General features: G+C 42.5%; 1 protein-coding gene across 11 annotated transcripts in view; it reads right to left on the reverse strand.

The window, feature by feature from the left end:
* Positions 1 to 200: 200 nt before the first annotated feature.
* The window catches only part of DLGAP1 (DLG associated protein 1), a 338,129-nt gene continuing 315,183 nt past the window's right edge, over positions 201 to 23,146 (reverse strand). For 10 of the 11 annotated variants that reach the window (XM_077352684.1, XM_077352681.1, XM_077352677.1 and 7 more), the window contains 3 exons: positions 11,820 to 11,911; positions 7,953 to 8,105; positions 201 to 4,228 (listed from right to left, as the gene is read on the reverse strand). In XM_077352684.1, coding sequence (XP_077208799.1) covers positions 4,019 to 4,228; positions 7,953 to 8,105; positions 11,820 to 11,911 — 455 coding nt within the window. In that variant the 3' untranslated portion in view covers positions 201 to 4,018. The remainder of the gene's footprint in view (positions 4,229 to 7,952; positions 8,106 to 11,819; positions 11,912 to 23,146) is intronic. The other variant, XM_077352686.1, reaches the window with a different exon arrangement.

The following is a 23,146-nucleotide window of genomic DNA, read 5'->3' on the forward strand; positions in this document are numbered from 1 at the left end:
GTGTTCACATAAAGTGAACTCACTAGGATGGATCATGTGAGTGATGCTGCCTGTATAAGTCTTGGAAGACTTTAGTTTGAAATGCTATAGTTTCTCAAAAGTAAGTCTTCTGCTTTTACTTTTGCATTCAATCCAGCCAACAGGGCTACTTCTTGCAGAGGGAATGTGAATTTGTATTGAAAAGTCACAGCTCTTACAAGCAGTGCATTATTGTTTTATTAATTTGCTCTTTTTACATTATGGGAAACATTAATCTATTTACATTTTTTGTCCACACACCAAGTTGGTAGATAATCCTATGAAAACCCCATTCATAACGCCATACATTGCTCTCCATCTCTCTATACCTCCATGGACAGGCTTAGCAAGTTGTATACCAGTTTTGCAAATCAAAAACATACTTGTTATCATGACTGGGAATGCAGGTAGATTCGTGAGTATGCCAATGATTTACATTCTAGTTAAAATATGCATTATAACTTAGAAAAACCAAGCAGTAAATTCACAAACATAAATTTTTAAATTAAAGTGATAGTGCACACCAGAACCTTAAGGGAACACCCAATAAATAAATTTGAATATATTACAAATAACGTATTCCTATGTACCTGTTCAATATTAAAATGTTTAATCTGTTACTTTATCTGTCATTACAAAAAGATTAAGGAGTATTTTATGGAAAGGTCTGCAAAAATATAATAAATACTTTTAAACTTTCAATGTAGGAGGCCAAAACCAAACATATTTAAAAAATATCCCACCACCCAGAAAATGCCAACAGATCGGCCCTCAAAAACTGATAACAACAATTGTCTTACTTAAATGGATTAGGGCTCGTTTGCTTGTCAAAAATGAGCAAATTGATTAAAATAGTAAAGAGCACAATCCAGCCAAAGCCAAGCAGTTCTTAGTACCATTTGTTCTCAGCACTTGTTTAATTCTCCCATTGAAATTAATGGGACACAAAGTACTTAACTTTGCCTGGATTATGCTCTAAATATATCTCCGTATATTTGCATGGTGGCCAGGAATGCCAAGTGGCCAATGCATGGCAAATCTGGAAATAAACATTCACTTGTAAGGCTGCCTCTTTGTGTGCTCTGCCTCAAAGAAATTGTCAGGATGGGTCCAGTGTGCAGGCGCAATCTCACAAACCATGCCCTCATGCTTGTGTTGTTTGTAAGGGTTGGAATCTGTTTGTCAACTGGGTTTTCTGGAAAACCAGCCAATAGTTCTGTTCAAACATGGAGCCTGTATGAATTACGAGCTCTCATTCTAGTAATAGGTCCTTTTACAATTCATACCGAAAATATTTATGACATATAAATGCAGCTATCCTCATGTTCCAAATTTTGGGCCCCAGATCCTCACTGCATTCATTTAGGTGCAAAGAAAACCACTGGATCTTGCTAACAAGTACATGTATATATGCACTCAATATATGAAGCTATCAGATTTATTGCATAATCCTGACGTAATTGTTCTCCAATAGCCTGCGAACCAATCTGCGAACCAAAAGTTCAAATAGAAAGCAATTTAGCTGAAAAAGCATTTTTTTTGGCTGCTGGTCCATACTTCTGCATACAAATGAGTTCCCAAATCTCTTTAATACATAACATGATTATGTATGATTAAAGGTGGTAATTGGCACTATGTAGACGGCAAACAGTGTATGAGTCTTCATTGCTACTACAAGGTTAGTGAAACATATTCTTAAAATAAAATTAAAAAACAACCCTAGCAAATACAATGCAGCTGAATCCTTGCAAATCAGACTTTTGCCAAGCTCACTTAATGTGATGCATGTGACAAGTTATACTGGATTTTTCATCCTTCAGTTTTAAAAGTCTTTAAAATATTAAATTATTAGCCCTTAACTTGTAAAACACAGCAGTGATATCTTGTGCCCTGTTTATAAACACACAGCTAGGATAGATCAATGGCTTTGAGAGGTAGCAAATTCTCTAGTGGTTTTACAAATGTTTTATGAAAGTTTTCCTTGCCTGAACCCATTACCTCTCCTAAATTTTTGAATAAAACCGAAGTTAGCACCTGCCTACGATGCTGTGTTATGTGAAGTGCCCTGGCATGGCCTGTTAATGTGCATTTCCAAAAAAGGTCAGTTTGTTGAATGTAACTGATGATGTACACTATACAATTATGCCAACCATGCTATTAAGGTTTCCACAGTTGGAATGTTTTGAATGTTTCAGGAGTGAGGGCACTGCATGCCACCTCTGGGGAGATGCAAAGGATACATTATCCATACTTTGTTATGAAGCAGCTCTTGTTCACAGAAAGATCTCCCTTAGTCTTGTGACAAGTAAGGGCCACAACCTGCCATGTTCAACATGGGTGCCCGGGTAATAAAAAGGATGCTTCAAAGAACAAACGGACTTGGATTCTTAAGATGGCATCTGAGAGAATACTAATGAGAAAGGTCTACAGATGGCTCAGAACCTAAATATATTCATTCCGGTCAATTGAAAACCTCGTAGTGGAGTTGTCAGTAGGATGTGGACCAGGCTTTGTGAGTGAACCTACTGCTCCACAAAGGCACAATCTGCTAGTCCTAGAGTGATCTGTGGTCAGGGCTCATATACAATCTGCTTCCTATCATGCATACTGTGGGATGCCACTGGATGCCATGCTTGAACTCTGTGGAGCATGTTGTCCTCTCTGCCATGACAGCTGGTATAAAGATGGCATGACCTTTCCCGCCAGTCTTGTACCAGGGGATTGCTTACTGCTCTTGATTCAAAAGAACCTATAGCTCCTTACAGAGTACAGCCTTTCACAGACCATTCTGTGAAGAAACTCTTCTCACCTGCTGATCACCTGTGAGAATTCCTTGATTTTGTTAAATTAAGTCTCTTCTTCATTTAAAAAATAGACCAAAGGAGAAACTTGCACTCAGGTGTGAAGCATCTGATGTAAGCAGCTGGATCTGTAGTGTGCAAGCATGTATTTCATTTACAGCAGTTCAGCAACAAATGATGGTGAATGTGTGTGTGGTATCTAAGTCTCAACAAAGTTAAGACATCAATGTAACCAAGGCTACTTTTTGTACTTTGAAGACCACCCCCCCCCAAAAAAAAAAACATGATGTAATCCATACGTTACAATATTAATTGTTAACTTAATACAATCTTAAAAATTCTCACTACTTAGTTTGGACAAAAATATTCCTTCAGCCATTTTGGCATCTTATCACTTCATTATCCTTTTGTTGCCTTTTCCAAAATACATTATTCCTTGGAAGATTGATTTTCTAATCTGCAGATTTTTGTTTTAAAGTGAGGCTGAGGAAATAAAAATGAGGCAGTTTAGGCAGCTGCAGGACCCTCTCTGTGAAAACAAGTACAACTCAGCTGCAAGATTCACTTAATCTTTCACTCAAGCCACAGGTCCCCATCACCTTACAGTTTGCCAGGTGAGAAGCTATGATTCTGAGGATCAGAATAAGGAGTGCCATCTTTCTTTCTAAAAAAATAATAGTCATAAGAAGAAGGGATTCTGAGCTGGAGCTCCTTTCATTCTTAATGAGGAAGACAACAGAATCTTAGTTTACCCTGCAATACTGGATCTCCAAAATACCATATAATTGAATATTGCTGTACATTAGATAACAAACTAGTTTAAAGGACCAAGGATGAGTTAATTGGTGTGTCTGCTGTACAGGTGCTTGTGTGTGTGAGTGAGAGTGAGAGAGAGAGTGAGTGTGAGAGTGCATTTGTATGTTTGGTGGGAGTCTTTACACGAGGCAAAGTGGTAGCATCAGTACATGTGACAAAGCATTAGGATGACATGGGCAAACCTTTAGAAAGCAAGGATTATTAGCAAAATCTCTTGGAGGACTGACAACTACGCCACAGAAATGTTACTTTATTGGGAGAGAGGAGAGAGATAGAAGGAGGGGACATACAAATACTTATTGGTGTCTGTGAGCATGGACCTAGAAGGGCAGGTTATACAAGAGATATTTCTTGCCATCAAGAGTCCTCTTGCTTGGATCCCTTCATAGCCTGGTCTGGGCTTCGGGGATGTAAATCTCAATGCTTTCGGCGCTTTCAGTGGCTGAGTTCTGACGGACAGATGCGGCTCGTTTGGCAGCCATCAGCCGTTTCCGGGCCTCCTGACGCTGTGAGCTCTCCAGAGAGCGTTCCCGTATGAGTGGCACCTGACCTTTCGATGGCTTCTTTGGCACTGGAGGAGGAGCCCTTCTCTCCTGATCAAAGCAGAAGGTTAATGACATTATACAGCTTCTTAGGGGAAAACAAAAACAAAAAAATCGGATGGGGAAAAATACTAGAAGAGGTCAGTAGTTAGAATACATATTTTACCTAAAGGTCGTTAGTTCCTATTTGAATTTTGTTCTTCCTTGAACTGGTTTTTGCATTCCTAGACTCATAAAATAAGGTTCTCTTAGGGGAGAAAAGGGTGGCATCGATAGCAGTGCTAGTTCTCCAGGAAATGGTGTTTCAGCTACATGTCTGGTGCTGAAAGGGCTGAAGCTCCCACAGCTAAACATGATATACAGTTCCTTCTGAGGAACTCCGCTTCCTAATACGAGGGATTAGAAAGGAAAGTGTCTTATGCACTATCACTGCTTAAACTAAGATGGAGTCATAAATCGAAGCTATCAAAAGGCAGCTATTTAACAAAGGCAACCCACCAACCCACAGTTAATAAAGCTTTTGGGATTTCTTTAGCAAATTATTGAGCTAGAATTGTGTGTAAAAGATACAAAACACACACACACACAATGAAGTCGTCGTCCCCCTCTTATGTACAATATACACAACAACACTAAATGGGCTTACAACACTGAGGATTTACGGATATATTTCACAACCATATAAGCTAGCAGGCTGATGTAATCTATCACAGCAATATATATATGTATATATTTTTGAAACAACATGTGTTTAGAATTGAGTGGCTGATTTAGGTAACAGCTCATATAATCTGTTCTTTGGCCATTACCATAAAACTGCTTCTTAAAGCTTAGCAGCATCATGCTCAATCAGCACCAGAAGTTTACATTTTAATTACAAACTCAAAAAAACTAGTGGTAGGGACTCAAAAATTATTGTGAGAACATATATTAGTCATCACTTTGGCATCCAAAGATAACATGGTTAACAAAGGAAATCTCATATATACATGCTGTATATACATACATACATATATATATACACACACATATATATATATAAATTCAGAAGAGGGAAACTTTAGAGAAAAATGCACGCTACATTTGGCCTGGCAGGATGCTTCCATACAAAGTGCACATCTGCAGTCCCTAATCATATATGGTCTTCCATTACGACCATCCTTTCTTAGAGCAGGGATTGTCCATTACATTACACTACATACATTTCATTTAGGCTCTAATTTTCTCAGTGTTGATGACAACAGCATTATTGCTCAATCTGCAAGAGCATTTAAACTGGACAAAATTTGTTCAAATGTTTCTTCATCATGTAAAGGTTGATCTATTCTATTTACTCAAGACTGAAAAGCAGATGAACAAATCAAAACATAAATCCACAAACACTATCTTTAAGCATGGAAAATGAACCTCAAGTTGAAGATACTAAAAACACCCATCAACTCTGAATGCTATGGTAGTTGTGTACTATGAAGTCTCTATGGACATGTGGTAGAAATATACCGTTTTCTTTTTTGTTGTTGTATGGGGCCTTTTAATATATTTTTAATTCTGGTAATAAAGTATGTCATACAACAAGGTCTCTCGACACCTAATGGAAAATGTTGGTGTTGTACCTGTAACAGAGTGTTTAGTATGCTGAGGGCCTTGCAGTAGAAATTTAGTTTGGTCCAGAAAAAAGGAAAGGAAAATGATGGGCTACTTGCAAAGACTATGTTGTAATAAAATGTAATGTTGTATTAATTATGTGTTTTAATAAAAATACTTTGACTTCAGGAATTTTGCAGGGCTCTCCCAAATTATTTAAATCATTTAAATATGGGCATTATGGATAGAAAGTTAGGCAGATTACATTTTTGTGCACCTCTCTCTTCTAAACATTTTAATAGGATCCATTTTATTATTTGTCAGAAAGAATGCAGAATGCTACTTGTCAGCAACAGAAAAGACCATGGCTACTGTGTGGGATGTAGCCAGTAAGAGATTATCTGACATGCTAATATCTGGTTAAACTTAGTCCAACATCCTTCCTTATCCCCTATTTCCTCTCCTTCGTATCTCATGAAGCAAACAAATTAATGGAAATACTGAACATATAAGAGGAAATTCCAATTCTTCAGAACAAACTTGACATTTTATGAAAAACTGAAATATTTGTACCTTTATTGGATAACTACTCCACTTGAGTATTGCTTTTTGACTCAAAAACAAAACATGACTATATACAACCCTCCCTTAGTTATAAACTGATGGATCCAAATGATTTTTCAAAATACTGTGCACCAGCGTCATTTCTTTAAACAGTCATTAATGCAGGTATTGTATATATAACTAGCTATACCTAAAATAAACAAGGGCAGCTTCAGATTGTCTAAACCAGCTTGCTAGGCAAGGAGAGAACAAAGTCTCCCTGAGCTTATTCGCAGTATGAAACTGAATCAGTGCATTTTCTTAGGAAAGGCAACAATTATTTAAAACCTCATTTGGATTTTTCAGTAGTAAAAGATATGCAGCTTCCAATTCTGAATATTTACTTTGTTCTTCCTCTACCTCTGCAAACGGAAATTTTACACAAATTTAAATCATCTTATTGTGTCCACCTTGCTCTGAATTTTAGATAGTTAACGTGATAGGACAGAAGGGGAATAATATATGAACTATTTTAGAATTAGAAACATTACATTATTTCCTACATTTTTATGGGAGAATTTCAGGAATTTCAGTTTTTTCAAAATGTCCACCCTTCCCCTGGGCTTGGGAAAAGATCTGTAAGAAAGTTCTGAGCTTGGGAAACGAAGAGGAAGAAAAGTTTGTATAAGAAAGTTCTCAAATTCCCTGTTCCTCTTCCCCCTGGCAACTGATGTATCCATAGATCTCTTACATCAGCTGCACACTTCTATTTCAAATTAAACACTTAAAACTTACTGCTGCTCCTATTGATGCCATGGGGACAAGCCCCAAACATTCAATTATATTCTTCTGGGCTGGGCCCCATTTTTTAATGTGCCTATTAATGTTGCATGATAATGTAAGATGGCTACATTTTCCCCAATATCTGTTCCTAACACAAAGGCTGAAAACAAACAAACAAACAAACAAAGCTGTGTCAAAGCACAATAAAAAGTAAAATCCACTTTACCCTTAGAAATGCAAAAGAATGTTATTTGCAAATCTATTTAATGTTTCACAGCTAAGTTATATTAAATAAAATTAGTGAGGTGAACCCAGTTACGAGATCGCCTTCTAAGAAACCAAACCAAAAGCAATGGCATGAGAGGTTTACCACATAACTTCTATGATGGTGTGGTTGGAAAATACCCACAGTTATCAATGGGAATGGGAGTTGGTTACCAAATCAGTGCTTCCCTAAAGTTCTTGCTTACACATTTCAGAGTGCATTAGTAGTAAACAGAACTCTTACGCTAGGCAGTACTATGGACTGTCCATATTATTTATTTAAATTTAAGAACCAATATATGAGGCAGTTCCTTCCAACAGTTCATTATCTGATTATACGTTACGTATAATAAAACAAATGAGCACATTCCCATTATTCAAGTCACAGAAACAAGTTTGGCTTAAAAATATGCCCGAAACATATTACAGATAATATCCCAGGTAATTAATATGTAAACAATTTTTTACAATGAAGTTAATCTGATATGAGCTCCATTTCACGTTTTTTTTAAACGTCAGTGCTGTATTCAGAGGCCTATTTAATTTGTCCAGTATTTGTGCAGGGTTTTAAATGAAGCATACAAAATCGACAATGTTCTACCTTCTTGTCATGCGCATCCATCTGTTTCCAATTATTGGCCTTTAACTGATGAAGTTCATCAAATTTCATACTAATATTTTCTATGGACAACTGCAACATATCCCAAAACCCTGCTAAATCCTGGGAGGCTGGTCTCGGATGTGCAGTAGGGTTCTGTACAACAGGGGGAAAAAGAGGGGAGGGGAAGCCATGAAAGAAAATATTTTGCTCAGAAATGGTTTTGGAAATAATTGCAAAAACCTTATTACTTTTTGCCTCAGCCTAATGATACCGTTGAACAAATGAACTGTATTAGACTCACCTGGATTTGAGACACAGGTTAATTATGCTGTCTTCACTTAAACAGATTTGGTGTTTAGTATCATTAGGATTTCAGATTAATCTCAACAGAGTTTACCACAGGAGTAAACCCCATCTTTAAAGTGGATTCTGATAAAGAGAGACAATTGTCCGATTCAGAGTTAGATATGTTTTCTCTCACTGTGATCAATACTGTCAACTTATGTCTATAAGAAATATTGTTGATTTTTTAAATCTATATATAACCTATATATTCATTAAGTATGATGCTAGATCAAAGTTTTATTTACAATACTATTTTATGCTTCTTTTGATGATGTGCCTCAAATGCTGTGCTCTGGGATAAATCTTCATTGGCCATGTTTATGGTGCTTGTACTTTCGTTACGCATAAAGTGTTGCCCAAATATATGAATTATAGTTGATCTGATAAATATATCTGAGACCTAGCATTATTGGGTATATTCCAGTAAAGTTGAAATGATTTCAGCCAGTGAATTAAGCACATGTTAATTCCTGATGGAAATGAATGGGACATGGAAATGATTTACTCCAATGGTATGCTAGCTTAGAAAGTCCTCTAAATTAAATAAAATGTGCAAAACACTGCTTATGAGCAGATTGACAGGAATCTCTGCCAATAGGTAAAAAAGGATTTTGTAATGTAGACCCAGAGTAGATCCCGGTTGGCATAACCTCAATTACCACTGTAAAAATGACACCAAGAAGAATTAAATGAGGCACAAGCATATAGGGTCAGTGCAAACATAGATTGGAGCCAGTCTTATGCAGGTGTGCTTTATGTCAAACTCTTGACCCACATTCAGATTTGACCATTACAATGTCCACAAAAATCCCCTGTTACCAAGCTTGTAAACATATGTCCCTTCCACCTTCCTTTTTACATGAAATGCAATAAAAGTATCCTGTTTATAAAACCTGTGAGTACAAGTCCATGGCTTAACTGAAGTTAGCGTCTCACTAACCTGGGTTCTAAACTAGAGTTTAAACTACGTTGAGAATCTGTGTTCACAAGGAGGGAGAAACTATGGTTAACATGTGTGCTTGAATGCATACACTATGGGTAGCTGGATTATTTCACAAAGCAAGGAGGAAGGATTAGCTTTGGCTCCACATTCTATGGCAGTCATTTTAGGGTGGTGCATATCACATCATACCATCCTATTATTCCAAAGGTGCTCAGTGGCTCACAAAGGCTGGGGCCACCCATATTAGACCAAACATATGATATGGCAAATATTTGAACTGATCCTCAACATTTAATTCAGCTTCAAAAACAATGCTGAGGATACCCAAGGTGGACCATAGCCACAGAACTGGCACAGGCAAATTAACTTCCCCTTTGCCGTCTTCCCCAGTTGAAATGATGTGCCCTGCACTCAAGTACCTGTGTTTTGGGGAGCAGCAAGGGGGGGACCGAACTGCCCGCCAGCACTTCCCCCCACCCTAAAAAGGGCCACCAAGGCCTCCGTCAGCCTTTTGGGGTGGCAGGGGGGACCAGACTGCCCCCCAGCACCTCCCCCCACTCTGAAAAGGCCCATTGAGGCCTCTCCAGGCCTAGGCTGGCCTGTTTGGGGATGTGTGGCCTAGTGCCCATTGCATTCAGCAATACAATGGGCTTTTCTGCTAGTGTTCCATAAAAGTGAGTAAGTGCCATGTTGAGGAAGAGCCAGCAAAGACTGCAGCAAAGCCAGGGGAACTGTCATTTGGGTAGGAAGGTCTGGAGCCATTCCTCACAGAAACATTAGGCCAGTGTAATGGCTTAATGCTAAAAAATCCTCACACCTCCCAGAGTTCCTCACCTGTGGCTCCTCTGCTGCCATCTAGAGTTTCCTGCCATTTCGCATACCTGCTTGAAATAGCGGAAGAGGGGAACCTGCTATACACTCTCCTCTCTTCCCCACGTCAATCAAGACAGGCAGCCAATCACCCTTCTCCCTCCTTTAAAGGGACTGCAAGCTAATTTTTTTAAATGACTTATTTGTTTAAATGCATACTGCAATTCCTCTTGCAATCCAGAACACTGAAGCTTCCAAAAATAATTTTTTGAGGGGATGATTTCTTTTTTGGTGGGGAAGAGGCATGCTTTGTGGGCAAACCAGTGAGGAAAAGTTTATTTTGTGCTCTGCCTGGGCAATTGTGTGTCTATTTGTTGTTCCATGCAGTTTTTTTAAAAAAGGAATGCCACATTCCAGGTTAAAAGAGAAAGAGGCGGGCTCGAGGGCGGACTCTGGAGCTGGAAATCTCACTACTTCAGCCACTTTGGTAATGCACGTGTCTTGTGTGGGTGTCTTGCTGGCTGCTCTCATCATGCTAGCGCTACATCACAGGGGTAATCCAATTTTGTGGATTTCCGTGCAAGCACTTTAAAACGGAGGATGTAGCTGTCGGTTTGCAGATGTAACGCTGGATGTTTACAACATCATGCAAAACACCAAAAATATGGTATTTGCAAATGGTAAGCCTCTCACTTTTTAAATCGGGTGCAGAATGGCCCCTAGATTTCCACAGACCTGTATTGGTACCGTTTTCTATGTCCCAGTCTCTAGCAGTAAACAACCTTCTCTGCTACTGGGAAGCTTTTTTATTTTGGAAAAATCAGTGTCATATCAAGATAATATTTATTTACTTATTTTTACTTATTTATTAATATAATATTATTTAGTTATATGTGTTCATTTCATTTATACCCCACTTTTCTCCCAATAGGGACCCAAAGTGGCTTATAACATTCTCTCCTTCTCCGGCATTGGGTATTGGTTAAAAGGTAAAGGTATCCCCCTGTGCAAGCACCGAGTCATGTCTGACCCTTGGGGTGACACCCTCCAGCGTTTTCTTGGCAGACTCAATACAGGGTGGTTTGCCAGTGCCTTCCCCAGTCATGACCGTTTACCCCCCAGCAAGCTGGGTACTCATTTTACCGACCTCGGAAGGATGGAAGGCTGAGTCAACCTTGAGCCGGCTGCTGGGATCGAACTCCCAGCCTCATGGGCAAAGCTTTCAGACGGCTGCCTTACCACTCTGCGCCACAAGAGGCTCCTGGGGTATTGGTTAAGAGGCCTATAATCTGGAGAACTAAGTTTGAGTCACCACTCTCCACATGCAGCCAGCTGAGCTGACCTTGGGCCAATCACACATCTCTGAGAATTCTTTTGGTCTTAACCATATTCTGCATGATCACTCCACTTCTGGAGTTTTTTCGAAGCCTGAATAATGTTTCAGGGGGTTCTCAGTGGTAAAAAAAATCTGAGAAAGGTTGAGAAAGCTTGAGCTAAATGACACACATGTCATTTATCATATGACATGTGTGTAGCATAGTCAGGAGACCCTAAGATTTTCTGGGAGCCAGACAAGAGAGGTTCAAAGGTGATTTGACATTGCTTTCCTCTGCATCATGAACTTAGTATTCATTGGAGGTCTCCCATCCAAATACTAGCCAGGGTCAGCCTTGCTTAGCTTCTGAGATCTGGCTTACAGTTACCTTCTGAATTAATTACCTTTCCTCAGTTACATATATAAAATTGTGGTCATAACGCATATTACATACCAGATTTTCTTCACACAGTTCTCTGAATTGGTAAAATTTCTGAGCCATGAGAAGCTGAGCGCTGCCAACAGCACTACGGATTTTACCTAGAACTGGAAAGAAAAATAACAGGAAAAAACTGTTAGACAGTGCCGGGATGCAAACATGCAAATTTATGTTGGAAATCTCAGTGAGATGGATCTAAGGTTGCCAACTACAAGATGGGAAGTTCCTGGAACTTTGGGGGTGGCTCCTAAGGAGGACAGAGTTTGGGGGTAAGAGGGAGATCAGAAAGTTTGTGATACCAAGCAATCCACCCTTCAACAGGGCTCTTTTCTCCAGGGGAATTCACCTCTGTAGTCCGGAAATCTGTTCCACATAATATATTTCTGGGAAGGGCTTGGAGGAGGAGCATCTCTCATGGCTTAAGTGCCATTCAGCGCTTAACACCCACTCAGGACGGCTGTCCCGCCCCTGATTGCTTCCTCCTCCAACCGGCTTGCCTGTCTGTCCAGCAGCAAGCCACTTGCCTTTCGTCCCCCACCGCTGACCACCCTCTCCTCCTTCTACTTCCCTCAGGCTCAGAGGCTACCGATCCCTGCTGCATGAGAGCTGCCCCTGCTGGTGAGTTCCCTTCCCGGGGGGCCTCCAGCCAGCAGCCTTTCCAGGTCCTGCGGGGAGGGAGAGACCATCCACAGAGTTCTTCCACCCCCCCCCCCAATCTAGCATCCGTTGTATTCCTGAAAGCAATGGGATTGGCCCCTAGTCAGATATAATTTCCGAAGAACTCGAGCTTCACCTGGAGGCTGGCAACCCTAGCTCAGATCCCATTTAAATTCTGATCATGGAATTTTAACTTCCTCCTGTTTATCCCACAATTTCACTTTGATGGGAGCTGGAAGGCTGCCAATGGATGGGGGTGGGGAGGGAAATCAGCCAAAATTAACCCCACAAGATTGCAGATCTTTCCCACATGATTCAATCCTCCATTACAAAATCACTTGGAGACAGGCTTACCATCCTCCATTAGAGACCTTTTCCATCTGAACCACAAGATCAGATTCCTTCACTGACACTGCCATGAAACCTTCAGTAGCCATTTTAAAAAAAATATATATATACATTCTCATGAACCTATGTCCCCCTCTCAACTTAATTTACCAGTGTGAGAATGCAAAAACAAAACAAAAACAAAACACCCAAAACAAAACAAACAAACAAAAAAGTGCCAAAATTATGAACTTCTGCTTCAGGTGGTTATTCTGGTTGTTACAATCAAATTCTATCCCATTATTATCTCTCTTAAAATGGGTTATAAAGAGCAACCACACACCATACACAGTTTCCCAGTTGTTCACATGTCCCACATCAAATATGTGATAGAATTATTTGAAAAACTAGACCTAGGGCTATTTTTCTATTGTGAATCCCTTCTTTATTTTGATGTCCACTAATACAGATTGTAATTTTTTAAATACTGATTGGAACTCCATTGATCTTTTTTTGGCTTGGATTTGTACAAACATATCAGCCTCTTTGAAATCTGTAAAACCATAAATAATCAACATGTAATGCAAGTAATGTGCTTTACTGACTCCAGAAACCTCCTCAGAGCATTAAAGTGGTGTCCCTGGCTAGACAGTGTGTCTTGTGTTCCAACCCTCCAACAGTTCTAAAAAAGAATGGTAGGAAATCAGATTTATGAGGATGCTCACAAAGGTATGAAAGTTCAGAGCTTGGTCACTTACATACAGTCATAGCAAATGGACACTTGAGTCACTATATTTTAGGAGCATTAGTCTGCCTTTGTAAGAAGTCACTGACGAAAGTGCATGGAGCATGCAAAGAGAGAGTGGTGTTTTCAGATTCCTTACAAAATGCTGCAGATGCTGGGATTAAGGCTATCAGCCTCAAGGCAGGCCCCGGAATTTCCCTAGTATTACAATTGATCTCTATATGACAAAGATCAGTTCCCTGCTTGTTTCAGGAAATGTGAAAGAGAAATAAAAGTCATAGACTGGTTACAGTGGGTGGATATTCTAGGACTTCCTAGGATTTTTAAAAAAGATTGTCACTTGTACAAAACACTGAGGGGGGCAGAAGCAAGTGGGGAATTGAGGGAGGGAGAAGACTGCTGTGGGCTAATGTCTTTCTGCAGGTTTTCAGAGTGGATTTCGCCCTTTCACTGAGCAGAATTTGAAGAGGAATTGTAGGGTTTTTTTAAAAGTTCAGTTTTAAGGTGAATAGCACACAGCTGGTTACATCAGCACAAATATTTAGGATCAAAACTCCTGACATATAGGACTCACGCCCATCAGAAGACTACAAACCTAGTGCTGTAAAGTGGGGAAAACAGATAGAAACGATATGAGGTTAAAAAAAATTAAATTTTGAATTTTAGACTTCTCAGGAACGGGAGAGTTGGACAGCTAACAAGTTTGATCTCATGTGAGAAGAAGGCAGCAGAAGAGGCCAGAGTATGCTTGAGCTACTGGGCTGAAGGCAGTAGCTGCTCTTAGATCAGGGGTGTGTGTGTTGGGGGGGGCACTCAGGGTGCCAGTAGTAGCTTGAGCAGGAGTGAGCCTCCTGCCCCTTGTAAACCAGTTGCTGAGCAGAGTGGCAGGGGCTGGAGGTGGAGCTGGCAGCAAGGGGCTTTCTGGTAGGGTTGCCAAGCAACCAGCAGGCCTGCAACCAGCAGAAGGTGGTGGTGGGGAAGGCGTCAGAGCATCAGAGGAGTTTTTTTTTAAAGCAGTCTCATATACTCATAGGAAGCTGAGATAGGAAGTGACAAAGGTAGTCGCAGGAACTGGTGGAAACTGTGGTTTTATGGAACCCCCATGTGGTTTTATGGCAGAATTAGTGCTATATTTATTTAGTGCTATAACACTCAACTTAGAATGTTAACAAAGAAGTCCACAGAAGATCGTGCAGCAAAAAAGGGTGCAGAAAAGGTGGCATTATAGGAAGTGCAATGGACATTTTAAACAGCGCACCACAGTGATTCAGAAGCACAACAGGGTGGAAAATGGAAGAAAGCATGTGGACTTTTAACTGGCGAGCTGGGTTTTATTCCATGCTCCCCCACATGCAGCCAGCCGGATGACCTTGGGCAAGCCACAGCACTGATAAAGCTGTTCTGATTGAGCAGTAATCAGCGGCCGCAGTTTGACACGGCCGCAATTGATGCCGCAGCGGCGTCAAAGGAAGGAGCGACGCCGGCTCGCGAAGCTGCCTGGCCGCAGCCTGGATCACACGGAGGGGGTGGAGCGCGGCTATTTAAGGCTGCGCACGCGGCCGCTCCACCTCTCCGCGAAGTGCAGTCCAAACAGCAACCCGCCCACGTATCCTTGTTGATTATATTTTGAGTCCGTTTGTTATGATTTGTCGCAGATACGGAGCGTGTTGGCAGGGAGTTCTGCCTGCGTACGGGACCCCCTAAGGCAGTGGTCCCCAACCTGCGGGCCGCGGCCCGGTGCCGGGCCGCGGCTCCCTTTCCCCGCCCCCCCACAGTAAAAAACTTCCCAGGCTGCAAGCTTGCAGCCCGATGCGTGGGCGCGGCCCGTCGCGTGGGCATGGCCCGCGGGCATGGCCGATGCGTGGGCGTGGCCCGTGCGGGCCGCGGGCCACGCCCCGATGCCCTGCCGGTCCCCAACTTCAGAAAGGTTGGGGACCACTGCCCTAAGGGAGGGGGTCTCCCTAAAGAGACCAGCCACAAAAAGGGTGCGGCCTATCTGGCTGGGAGGCCGGGCCTAATGGCTAGGTGGCTGGAGCTCCCAATGGAGGTGGATGCCCATTGGTCCCCACCAAGTCACCTCCCAGGTGATCTAGGCCGTGATGTGGTGTGACCTGTCCTCCTGGCTGGAAGTAATACAGGGACCCCGAGCATCACGGCCTGTTAATATAAGCAGCTGGATGGCTGGGCGGGTCAGGCTTCCTTACCAGGTTTTTTTTTGTTGGGCCAACCCTCTGTTAAGGGTGGCAATAAAAAGGCTGCAGCCAACTTTAATGCCAAAAGGAGTTGCGTCTTCATTTGAACCACTCGCCCCCTGCTAGTCAATATCAGGGCTCTCTCAGCCTCACCCACCTCACCGGGTGTCTGTTGTGGGGAGAGGAAAGGGAAGGCAAATGTAAACCGCTTTGAGACTCCTTCGGGAAGAGAGAAGAGGCATATAAGAATCAACTCTTCCTCTTTGCTAACCTGACACTAGCAGCCTTGTATGAACAGGTAAATAAATCCTGCTAGCAACTAGTTACTAAAATAGGTTTGTCTGAGATGACAGAAAAAATCCATTAGCAACCAGTTACTAAAACGGAGTTTGAAAACTAAAAAGGCAGTTTGAAAATGGCTACTTATGCTGTCCAGCTGGCCCTTAATGGGGCCACACCTGGCCACAGCATTATAACTAGTAACATCACAGGATGTGATCTTGCAGGCCTGCTGCACTCCATTCCCAAACTATACCCTCTACACATACAACCTCATAACCTCCAGGAATGTTGGAAGATGGAACATGCAATCTTTTTTTCTGCTACTCAGTTGGGCTGATATTACTGCTTATTATCTCAAAGAACCCACTGCCCTAAGAAGACTAGATTTCCAGACCCCAAGACTTTGTGAGCTGAAAGATGGATGAAAATTATGGAAGTATGGAAAAAGGTGCTTTAAATTGAACAGTAAAGAATACAGTACACACAGCATAACCTAAGCAAGCTTTACAGTGAGACTGTATAATGCCAGAACTTAGAGCTAATTTTTAGCTCAGTTTTAAAAAAAAACAAACCTGCAGGAAGGCAATCTGACTAAACATCAAAACAACAAATCTGTGAACCATAAATAACTTGAGGTGGCCAATTTCAGCTTTGGTGAACAAGAAGGTAAAAAAAAAACCCAAGCATATTCAAGTTCAGACCAACCTTTTCAGTTTGCTTCCAGGCTCCAGGCATCGTCACTAAGAGGAAATAACTGTGGGCTGGGAGATTTAAAGGGAATACACCCACTGCCCCGTGCAGGGAATTCTATACACAACTGCCATTATTGTTCGTAAGAGTTGCGTGTCTAATTCCTCGCGCACTGTGCTGAAAATGTACCCCTTGGTGTGTCTAGTCCTTTATTCAGCCCAATGTGCAAACCACTCAACTGAAAGGAGCCCTCAATAGTGGGGTGGAGTTACTCTGAGAGCTTTCATGTGGTTCTCATTGTTATGAAAACTCTTCCCACTGCATCTACTTCAGAACAGCTGCCTCAGCTGGAGCTGGGCCATCTGACACTTCACAAGACATCTGAGAAGCCGAAAAGCAGGATGGGGGAATAGAACAGAGGCAGACCTTCAACTTTGCCACAAGAGAAGTTTGTGTGTAAAATAAAAATCACTTGGGTGCTTGCACTAGTAAAATGTGTTATTGGAAAACAAAGCTTCTTGGTGGTGTGGCGCTTGAGAAACAATTATATTCCAAAAGCACTGGATGGGGAAACTGAAAGAATTCTTTGATCCCAGCCAGTTTAGTGACTGGGGACTGTTGAAAACCAACTTCCCTGCTGTATGTGAGATGAATGTTGATGCTATCTGTGCTGCAGTAGCCACTATAACCAAGGGCTTGTGATTTGATATGTCATGAAAACTGGCAGTTTGTGGTTATGCTATCAGAAAATACCACTACAACATAACAGAATTGAGGGTGGGAGTGGAGGATGCTGCAGCAGGGACAGCAAAAAGCAAAAAATGTGGAAACTCTGACAAGTCTGTCAAGAAAAAAGTAAAGATGTTAAACCGTTTCCACAAGAGGAATCTGCTCCTGTACAGCCTCTGGGTTTTAGAGCCCCCTCCACACGACGTTGCCTGCATCCCATGGCTGTCCAGGGGCTGGCTCACGTTTTGCCCAGATTTACCTTGGGATGAGGGAAATCACAAAAAGTGGATTTGCCATTTTTTATCTCACATCCCATCAGGGAGCAACCAGTGAGCAACCAGAGGCAACCCTGTATGGAAGGTGAAAGGCATGATAGTCTCTGTAGCGTTGTTCCACCCTCCCCTCTCCATTTCCTGCTCTGATTAATTTTTATTAATATTGCAGCATGACTGCATGACATATTGCAGCATGACTGCAAAGCTACATTTGCAAAATGTCCATGGTCTTCTTGGGATCAGGCAGGCAAAAACAGTGTGCTTTCTGGAGATGGGAAATGAGCTGGGAAAGAGGGTGTGTGTGATCAAGCAACCTTCTCCCGATCATACAGAGGTCTGAGTACTTTGTTTTTAAGCCAACCTTTTACAAAAAATTACTTTTTGGGCTCCAGTTACCATGTTCAGCATCTCAGAAATCCACCTGACATAAAATCCAAAAGAACACAAAAAAGGGAGGGGGATGCTGTATAGTTCTGGTGTTTCTCCATAGCAACGTGGCAATGTTGATTTTTATTAAAAATGCTTCTGTGTTCTGGCATTACTACATAGCAACATGGAAGTGCCTTTTAAAGCGAATAGGGGCTCAGGGGGGAAGAAAGTTTCACTCCCAAGAAAACTGCTGTGCTATGATTGGTGATTTACTGTGATTGACAAGCCAAGGAGTGGGGGGAGAAATTCAGCTTCCTTCCCCTTGCAGCCTCATCTGGAGACAAAAAGCCACGACAGGGCAGTGGGAAAATGCGGGAGGGATGCAAACATAAGGTTTACCATCCTGTGTTTGCAAGCAGGAGGCCACACTTGTTTTACCCTTCCGTGTGGAAACTGTCTTAGTACTGATTGGGACTGCAAAAACTGATCTCAGAAATTCCTGGCGATCTGGGGACTCCACCCCAGTGGGAGTAAAAGCTATCTATATGAACTTTGTCAGTAAGGCCTCCAGATGCCCCTGTAAGGCATGTATGAAGGATGTGTTTAGGAAGACATTTTTATCAAGACAGTAGGGCTACGGTAACATTGGAATTGTTTGGGAGAATGGTTTAACAAAGGGATAAGGGCTGTAATTTTATGACAAGGGGGCTTTTTGCACGCCTTCAAAATCGCACAATGGTTGCCAATTGAAAACGCTACTGATTTGCCGTTATGCACAACGTCGTTGACAATCTGCCACACACCTGAAACCGATCTGCAAAAAGCGCTTCCTTGTAGCGCTTTCAGGGAAATCCCCCAAAGTGGATTCACCCTCCGGAAAGCGATACACTCCTGCAACCAATCTGCAACACTAGCGAAAAAGACCTGTGCGTTAACATTGTTGCGGTTTCTACAAAGTCCCTCCCCCTGGCTCTCTCCTCTGATCTTCCGGCGAAGCGATCGCCATTTTTTTTTTCTCTGAGCGAGCGGGGATAAACGCACCAGCGAGCCTCTTTCTGTTTAGAGGCTTCCCCGGCTTCAGTCCCTCCCCTTCAGTCACTAAGCACAAAGAACAGAAAAGCCCGTTTGCTGATGTATTTTCCCTTTATTTTTTACACATTCATTCAGCCGAAAATCGGGCCCGTGAGAGGGGGGGGGGATTTTTTTTTTTCACTCGGAGGGAGCGTGGCAACGATGAAATGACAGCTCAAACACACCAGGCAGCTGGATGGGTCTCTCTGTTGCAACGAATCAACACAGATTCGTTGCAATGGGTCTGGTTTTTTTTTTAAACTTTCTTAAAGGGAAAGGGGCTGTTTGGGAGCATGCTAACGGCTGCCCATTGGCTGCTTGATGGCCAGGGGCGGGACGAGCTTGGCAATAGCGCTTCCTTTCTAGCGATTTTTGCCGAGACCGGAAGCCTGTGGGAAACGCTACAAAATGCAACTGGATTCCACTACAAAGGCAGGTATGCACAACGACGAATTCCACTATTTTAAATGGCGATTTTTCATTCAGCAACCAATTTGCTACAAAGATCCCGGTGCGGAAAGCCCCAAGGTTTGTTATATGCATTTTTTCCTGCACTGAACACATGAAGCTGCCTTCTGTTGAATCAGACCCTTGTTCCATCAAGTTCTTGGGACCTTCGGCAGGCCAAACAGATGCACTACCACTGAGCCATGCCCCCCCCCCCAGCCTTCTAATTCTTTTCTAAATTCTGCAATTCAGTTCTTGTATTTTGTATGTCAATTCTTATACTGTTTTATTGCACTGTTTTCTAACTTGCGATTCAATCTTATTACAATACTTTATATATATTATTCTGTTCTTGCTGCAATATTGACTTTTGTAAACCACCTTGGGTCGCAGCAAGGGCAATTGTTGTGCTCCCATCACTGTAATTATGACAGGCAATTTATTCTAGTAATAAGACTTCAAAAAAAGTTTCCCAAACAACATGTCCTCTGCTATATTACTGGCATTATCCAATACAACCTCATCTGTCTACGCAAGACTCATACATTTACCCATTACTAATAAAGGTGATTGGCTGGCTGGGTAAGGGAATCAGTTTCTCAGAAGTGATATCCTGAGACGAGATTCCTTGCTATGAGTCATGATGCAGTTATTCTGTTATAAACTATTCCTGCAACAAGTGCAAAAGACAACTGTCATTATCTAAACCTCTCCACTACTAAAAGAGCTACACGTTTTGGTTTTGTTCTGCTTCAGGAATCTTAATTATATAACCAGCTTGTTTGCCACAATAGCAAAGTGTTGAATTGCAGCAAACTTCCAGCCTTGCTGAGGGAGATAGAGCTGTCAATCCCCAGGTGGGGCCTGGACAACCCCCCCACCCAAATTATAAATGATCTCTATACTTGATCTAGCCTGCAAAAAATGATGCAAAGACTTCTGCAAATGCTGAAAGAGAATCTGATGCAAAATACTTGTTTTAATTTCTCAAAAATAGTGTTTTTAATGCTTTTTTATAGCTTGTTTTGATATTGATAACCTCATGGTTGTTGTTCTTCTGATTATACTGTATTTGGTTGTACTATGTGAACTGTCTCAAGCGGGTCTCTGGAAAAGGAACAAACAAATAAATGAATAAATGAATAAATGAATGAATGAATGAATGAATAAATAAATAAATAAATAAATCGGTTTTAAACCAATTGACATCCCACAACGATACAGAGCATTATTAAAAATACAAATTTGTTGCAATGCACACTGACACTAAGCAAATAAAGCTACCTTATACAGATCCAGACAATTGGTCAAAGTCAGTGTGCACTACTCAGCTCCGTAAGGTCTCAGGAAGAGGTCTTTCAGAAAACCTACTGCCTACATGGTTGGTGTAGTGGTTAGGGGAACTCTGGAACCTTTCTAGCCATGGGACAAATAAATAAGGTTGGAAATTGGAGGAGGTATAGTTATAAAGCATTAAGACAGCCCATCTGATTGCTTCATGGAAACAAGTAAGCATCTGTGCATGTACCTCTAGCTGGGTGGGGACCAATGTGAGTAAACAGGTGCTCTATGCATAATTTTCTTTCACCATCAACAGCTGGCCTGCCCCCTTTAAACAAAGCTAAACTGATCAGCTGTCCAGAATGCTCACCCCACCTGCTTTCCCATTTTCACCAAAGATGGTGTTAGAAGCTGGTTCAACTGTTAAAAATGTTAAGAACCCACAGATCCAACTGTCCCGGGCACACACTCCTGGATCAGAGCCCATTTCAAAATTGGATAATTTGTTAAACTTCACACTGTCAGATGTGCAACAATCTCAGCGGGGAGCATGAGTTATAAGCTTGATGCAGCAATTGTGCTCTGGAATCAGCTCTGACCTGTGCTCAACTGCTGGTACAGAGTCTTGGCCTTAATTTTCTTATTTCTCTTCTTATAGAGCAGTGGTCCTCAACCCGCGGGCTGTGGCCCAGTGCCGGGCCGCGAAGGCCTCAGTGCCGGTCTGCGGCTCCCTCTTCCCGCCCCCCTAGCAGCGAGAAGCTCGCCAGGCTGCGAGCAAATCAGCCGCCGAAGCGGGGGGAGGGAAGAGAAGCTTGCCGGGCCATAAGCTAATCGGCCGCTTCAGCGGCCGATTTGCTGGTGGCCTGGAGGGGCGGGGAGAGAGAGCTGCGGCCGCCGGCATGCCAGCAGCGCAAATACGCATGCGCGGACTACTGCACATGCGCATTTGCGTCCGGCGGAAGCACAAACACGCACGCACAGCAGTTCTGTGCGTGTGCAGTGCTGCTGGGCATGCGCGTTTGCGCCCCCGCCAGACGCAAAAGTGCCCACGCGGCCAGTCCACGCATGCGCATTTGTGCTGGGGCTGCCGCGCGTGAGCAGGGCCCCGGGCCGCCCTCTCCCTTTACTCGGCAGCAGCGGGCCGCGGCAACCACCCGCTATTATAGAGAATTCAGATGAAAACCAAAAATGTTCATATACTAAAATTTGAGCTTAATTAGCTAAAGAAATATCACCCAATGAAGCCTGAATTCATCAATACTCCAACTCAGTGGTACTCATATTGTGGCTTGTGGAGAACTACTTTTGACATTCTCCAGGTGGGATCTGGAGATCTTCTAGAATTAAAACTGATATCCAGACAATAGAGACCAGTTCCCCTGGAGAAATAGCTCCTTTGGAAGTGGACTACAGCATTATGGTCCACTGAGGTCCCTCCTCTCCCCAAACCTCCCAGGCTCCCTATATAATAATAAAAACATTGTTATAACCTTTTAAATGACTACAGCAGGGGTAGTCAAACTGCGGCCCTCCCGATGTCCATGGACTACAATTCCCCTTGAGCTGCTCATGGGAATTGTAGTCCGTGGACATCTGGAGGGCCGCAGTTTGACTACCCCTGGACTAGAGTACCTCTGAGCACACAGGGCTATCTCGCCTTAACCTTAACCAGCACTTTTGTGCATGGAGTGAGGGGAAGAGCTTAAGGCACAGTCTTTCAGGTTCTATAGAACTCTTTATTAGGCTGAATTTTGAAAATGACAAAAGCTGCCAATGTGTTGGACTGAAAGGGCAGAGGCTACAGAAAAGGCTGGGTTGGGGATTATTTAGAGGACAGGCCCTTTATTAGAGGACAGGCCCTTTATTCCCACCCCAGGCCCAAGGCTCATTGCTCAGGGAGGCTCACAGTTTACACATCCTCCGTTCGCTCCAGGGGTATCTGTCTATTCTAAGGTAGGATCTATTTGCCTAGACACAACAGGCAATGGCCTTGCTCACCTTTCTGCAACATGTGGCAGGTGACACATTGAGGAAAAGTGCATAGAAGAACCACAGCAGCATGTCAAAGCACCACATGTGCCTTCTGAGCCACTGAGTGAGTATCCCTGCTCTAGCTGGTTGTTCTGTGCTGGAGCAAACAACATTCCTAACTAGAAACATTCCACTCCATCTGGCAGTTTCATTCTCAGATAGATTAGACTGAATGTGTCTATGTAACATACAAGCCTGTCAAGCAGCCCTGAGCCATCTCTTCCAGACAGCTGTTCTATACAAGAA

The sequence above is a fragment of the Paroedura picta genome, chromosome 9 (genome assembly GCF_049243985.1).
Source record: "Paroedura picta isolate Pp20150507F chromosome 9, Ppicta_v3.0, whole genome shotgun sequence".
In the NCBI taxonomy this organism is placed as follows: Eukaryota; Metazoa; Chordata; class Lepidosauria; order Squamata; family Gekkonidae; genus Paroedura; species Paroedura picta.